Source organism: Dromiciops gliroides, chromosome 5 (genome assembly GCF_019393635.1).
Source record: "Dromiciops gliroides isolate mDroGli1 chromosome 5, mDroGli1.pri, whole genome shotgun sequence".
In the NCBI taxonomy this organism is placed as follows: Eukaryota; Metazoa; Chordata; class Mammalia; order Microbiotheria; family Microbiotheriidae; genus Dromiciops; species Dromiciops gliroides.
The window spans coordinates 275089708-275095438 of NC_057865.1; the positions used below are offsets into that span (position 1 = coordinate 275089708).

The following is a 5731-nucleotide window of genomic DNA, read 5'->3' on the forward strand; positions in this document are numbered from 1 at the left end:
ACCATTGAATCAGAAAGACCTTGGTTAGAGTCCTGCCTCTGACATATAACTTCATAACCATGGACCATGGATGAATCACTTAACTTTTCACTGTTCCAGGAAATTCTTGGGTTTTAATCCTAGGGCAAAAGATTTGGACTCAGAATACTTGGGTTTGAATCCTAGTTCTGCTCCATAGTACTTGTTTGACCTAGCTATGTCATTTAACCAGTTTCAGCCTCAGTTTCTTTAACTTAACAACGAAGAGATTGTAATAAATAGTCTCTAAAGGCCCTTCCAGTTCTAAATCTATGATCCTATAATCTCAGATTTGACCCTTGGCAAATCTCAACCTCTTAGTGTTCAAGGCAACTCTCTAAATGTATAAATTGTAGAATAATCACTGCTCTGCTTTGTTAGAGGAAGCTTCCTGCCCAGGCTTTCCCTATACCAGTGAAATTACAGGTCCAGAAAAAAATAATAAGGTGATCCTATAAATTACAGATGGCTTGCTAATCTACAACAATAGAAGGAATTAGCTTGGTAGCTCTGCTACTACGATTACTAATTGTTGTTGTTGTTAAAGAAAACATATTAACAGACAGAGCTATGATTTCTACTTATTTTTTTCTGACTGAAATAGTTCACATTTATTATTATCCTCTGACCCACACACAACACAACAGTCTAGTGCTCATGATGGGATAAACAGCATCCTGCCTCAACATATCCATAATCTTAACAATCCAAACCTCCTCCAACAACCCAGAATCCAATGTCCCTGCAGTCAGTCATTATTGCTCTTGACATCCTTCAAAGGCTGGCGGATGGAAGGTAGTCAGGAAGATGAGTAGTATTCTATCAGTTCTCCAGGCAAAAAACTCAGCAGTGATAGGGGTCAAGAGCAAAGGGCGTGGGTTGCCCTCGTGGCTCACTAAGTCTTTATTGCTGTGTCTCTGGATTTGTAGACCACACCTCGGCTCTTCAGCTCCCAAACGATTCCTTGGAGCAAGCGGCCAGTGACAGACACTGCATAAACTCCAGGCTTGAAGGTACTGACTTGCTGCCATTTAGAGACCCAGCTGTCTTCTGGATTCATCATTGCAATGATCCCATCAAAAGAACAGCTTGTACAGTCATATACCATCTCTCGGTTACCTTCCATCTGTAGGTATGAGTCGCAGTTATCACAGCCATCATACTCAAATTGGTCTATAGTCTTGACCAAGGAACAGAGAAGACAAGCTCGCAGATGTTGCAAATCCTTGGGAACCGTCTCCAACACCATCGCTGCTGCCAGGAGCCAAAAAAACCCCTCACCAACCACCAGCAAAGACATTTCTCCACTGATTTCTACTTGTTTTAAACGTATATGACAAATAATGAATTTGGGGCATCTTCAAACATCCTTAAGGACTAGGTAATTTATATTTGACCTCATTGAAAACATTCCCCATATATATCCTTTTCCTTCCCATTGCCACAGACTTGAACCATGTATCAAACAATCATAATAGTGGCTCATATTTATATAGTGTCTTATAAAGCAATATCAGTTGCACAAGTATTGTTATTCCTGTTTTATAGATGAGGAAACTGAGGCTCAAAAAGCTCATACTTTTCTATTATTTGTTCAATTGTTTCAGTCATGTCCGATTCTTTGTGACCCCATTTAGGGTTTTCTTAGCAAAAATACTGAAGTGGTTTTCCATTTCCTTCTCCAGATCATTTTACAGGAAACTGAGGTAAACAGGGACTTGCCCAAGGTCACACAGCTAGTTAAATGTCTGAGGCCAGATTTGAACTCACAAAAATGAATCTTCCTAACTCTAGGACTGTTGCTTTTATCTACTCAGCCCCCTAGCTTCCCTGTCTATTAAGTAATTATAGGAACTAAAAATCTTGAGAACACAGAATGAAGGCTGAAAGAGTCCTTCCAGAATATCTAGTCTCATCCAAATGAGGAAACTGAGGTACAGAGAACTGAAGTAATTTGACCAAGGTCATGCGGGAATTTAGGAAAAGCTGAGATTCAAACTCAGGTCCTCTGATCCAAATTTCAGTCCAATCTCCACTACAAGAGCTCTGTAGGCCTCAAGTCCCTTAGACTCTCAGTTCAGTGTTCTTTGCAGTACAAAGCACTGCCTCACAACCATGAAGAAGTGAATGCATCCATTGCTGTTACTGTTGGGAAGGAAGCCAAATTGTCCCACCCCCAGGTAAATCTACATCCTCCCATCCACAAGTGAAAATCAAGCCAGATGTCATTCACTAGTAGATGAGCTAATTATCCATTTGCCACACACTAAGCCCAGTAGTAAGGGAAAAATGAGTTTGCAGGATAAAATGTGTTCTAAAGTCTGAGTGTGATTTTAAACCATTAAAGCTTAAAACTGCTCTAATACTTTTGGGACCCCCTGTATAGGGAAAAATGAAAATAATTCAATTTAACAAACATTTATTAAGCACCTACAGTATGCAAAGCAGTATGTTAGGAGTTAGGAAATAATCAGTATCCCTGACCTCATGGAGCTTATAGTTTATTAAGAGGTCACACATATGCACAGATAAAGACCGTGTACAATAGTCAACTGACAAACATTTATGATGCCTACTCTTACAGGACCTCTCTGCTCACATATGGTCCCCAACAACCAAACTTTAACCTTACAAAGCCCCAAACAGACACTAGGAAATGGGGATATGAACATAAAAACAGATCTAAAGGAATTGACATTCTATTGGGGTGGACAAGTACATATATATGTGTGTGTGTCTGTGTGTGTGTGTGTGTGTGTGTGTGTGTGTATAGTATTATGCATTATATATAAACAATATAATAAATATAAATAATATTTATATTACTTTAATTTATTTATATAATTTATTTAATAGATGATTTTATATTAAATATATAAATTAAATTTATACAGAATAAATATAAAGAGAAAAAATTTTAGATAAACATAAAGTGGTTTAAGAGGAAGGGCACTAGCAGTCAGGGAAGGAAGGAAGGGGAAGAGAAGGGAAGTAAGAAGGGAGAGAGAGAGAGTCAATAAACATCAAGAACCTACTATGTGCAAGGCACTGTGCTAAGCACCTAAGATACAAATAAGAAAAAGACAGTCCTTGACTCAAGGAGCTTCCAATATAATAGAGAAAAACACTATAAACAAAAGGAAGCTACAAGGGGGTGAGGCACAGTCAGGGAGTCAAAACAAGCAGAGCAGCTAGTGGGAAATGATCCCCCCCTAAATCCCTAACTCCCCCCTAAAAAGTGGCTTTGGGGGGCGTTTATTGCTCTGGCCTCCAGCCCTCCAATCAGAGGAGAGAAGAAACTGAGGGTACTAAAGAGGTCTCAAGTACCAAAACTGAAGCAATCTCCATGAGTTTTCTTTTTATGATATTATCCTGGGAGAAGCATGATGATCATGGAAGAAAGAAGGAAACAATCCTTTATTAAGCACCTACTATGTGACAGGCACTGTGCTAAGAACTTTACAAATATTATCTCATTTGAGCCTCACAGAGATGGATAGGATAGAAAACCAAGAGGCAAAAAGGGGGAAGAATAGCATGGCTGGTGTAAGAAACAATGTGAGCAAAAACAAAAAGGTAGGAGAATCCAATAGTCAGGGAATATAGACTATTAAATTTTGGCTAGAGGGGCAGCTAAGTGGCGCAGTGCATAGAGCACCGGCCCTGGAGTCAGGAGTACCCGAGTTCAAATCCGACCTCAGACACTTAACACTTATTAGCTGTGTGACCCTCGGCAAGTCACTTAACCCCAATTGCCTCACTAAAAAAAAAAAAAAATTTTGGCTAGAGACTTGAGTCTGTGGAAAATGTAATATGAGATAAGTAACGACATTGTACCCCCTCCATGCCTTTACTCACACTGTTTCTTTGGCCAGGAATGTTATCCCTCCCCCTCTTTTCCTGTCAATTTCCTATCCATCCTTCAAAATCCAACCTAAATGCCACTTCTTCCCTAAAGCCTTTTCTAATTCTCCCTCATGGTAATACTGTCCCCACCCTCACCTTCACAAACACAATGTAGGGGCCAAAAGCTTGGTGAGTAGGAAATAAGGATCTACTGAAGATTTTTAAACAGAGAAATGATACAATTAGAGTGGCATATAAAGATATTATGTGAAGGCTAAATTGGAAAAGGGAGAGCAGTAGGTAGGACAATCGGTTAGGGCTAGTCCAGACAGACATGGAGGAAGTCCTTACTAAAGAGGTGGTAGAAGGCAACAGGAGGGCAGGGGTGGGAGAGATTCTACCAAAGGAAAATCCAGTACTTGGTAGCTGATTTGGGTATGAGTGGTAAGCAAGACTGGGTGGATGGTGATGGCACCATCAGAAATACTGATATCCCAAGGATTAATGGAGTTAGTAGGATTACCGATCACAGGATCTGAAACATGGAAAGGACCTCAATGCTCATCTTGCTCATCCCAAACTCAAAAGGATTCCTCCCTGTTTTATAAGCACCCTCTGCCTGAAGACCTCAAGAAGAGGAAGCTCTGACAAGTATTAGGAGATGTTTTCCCCTCACATTCAGCCTAAATTTAGCTCTTTGCAAATTCTATGTATTGTCTTAATTCTACTCTCTAGGACCAAGAAGAACAGATACTGTGTCAACCTTCGGTCACTGCCACCTCTCACCGCTGCACACTCAATGCTTCATTCTCAGACCCTTTGGTCCATGAAATGTATTTTCTTCACTCTCTACTTTCTCCCTTCTGGGGAAAGATAAGAAGAAGAGTTTTAGCATGTTGAGCATGATGATGGAGATGCAGGTCTGGAACAAGGAAGAGAGAGGTCAGGTCTGAAAATATGATCCGGCAATCTCCCTGTGGAACAGTAAGACAGTCAGAATGAATGTGAAAGCAGGAAACTTTAGTAAGTAATGGCATTTATTGTTCAAGCAGAAGGTTTGGTAGCTTACATCATTGTATCATAGGAGTTAAAGCTGAAAGGGACCTCAGAGAGCATCTAGTTCAATGACTGCCCTACAGATAAGGAAACTGAGGTCCCAGTAGGATGGGCAAATTACCCAGTACCACCCAGGAAGTAGGTAACAGAGCCAAGATTTGAACCCAACTCCTCTAATCCCAAAGTCAATGTTCCTTCCACCATGCCACATAGACACAATTTTGGCAAGGTACATTGGAGTAATATTGCAAAGGGCTTAAATGCCACCCTGAGCTTATAATATATCCTAAAGGTAATAGAGAACCATTGAAGATTTTTATGCAAGGAAGAGACATGGAACAAATCTGGCAGCCATCAAATCCAACCCCCTCATTTTACAGATGAAAAACCAAAGCACAGAGGGCATCTAGGTGGCCCAGTGGATAAAGCACTAGCCCTGGATTCAGGAAGACTTGAGTTCAAATCTGACCTCAGACACTTTCACTTACTAGCCATATGACCCTGGGCAAATCACTTAATGCTCCTTGCCCCCCCCCCAAAAAAAAGAAACCTGTAGCACCAAGAGATCAAATGACTTGCCCAGGGTCACAGAAATAACTAATAAATGAGGTGGTATCTGAACCCATGATTTCCTAACTCCAAGTCCAGTGCCCTCTGGACTATACCTTGGAGCACAAGTTGTCTCTTCCTAAGAAGAGGAAATTTGAAATGATGGTTAGGAAATAAACAGGTAAAGAAGGGAAGGGTAAGGACAAGATTCTAGGCATAAGGAACCTTTGCAAGGCCAAAGACACAAAGGTGGGAAAGTCCA

General features: G+C 40.6%; 1 protein-coding gene across 1 annotated transcript; it reads right to left on the reverse strand.

Moving 5' to 3' along the window:
• Nucleotides 1-913: 913 nt before the first annotated feature.
• Nucleotides 914-1299, reverse strand: LOC122730010 (transcription elongation factor SPT4-A-like). Its single transcript, XM_043969202.1, has one exon. The coding sequence runs from the start codon at nucleotides 1265-1267 to the stop codon at nucleotides 914-916; it is 354 nt and encodes a 117-aa protein (XP_043825137.1). The 5' UTR covers nucleotides 1268-1299.
• Nucleotides 1300-5731: the final 4432 nt, after the last annotated feature.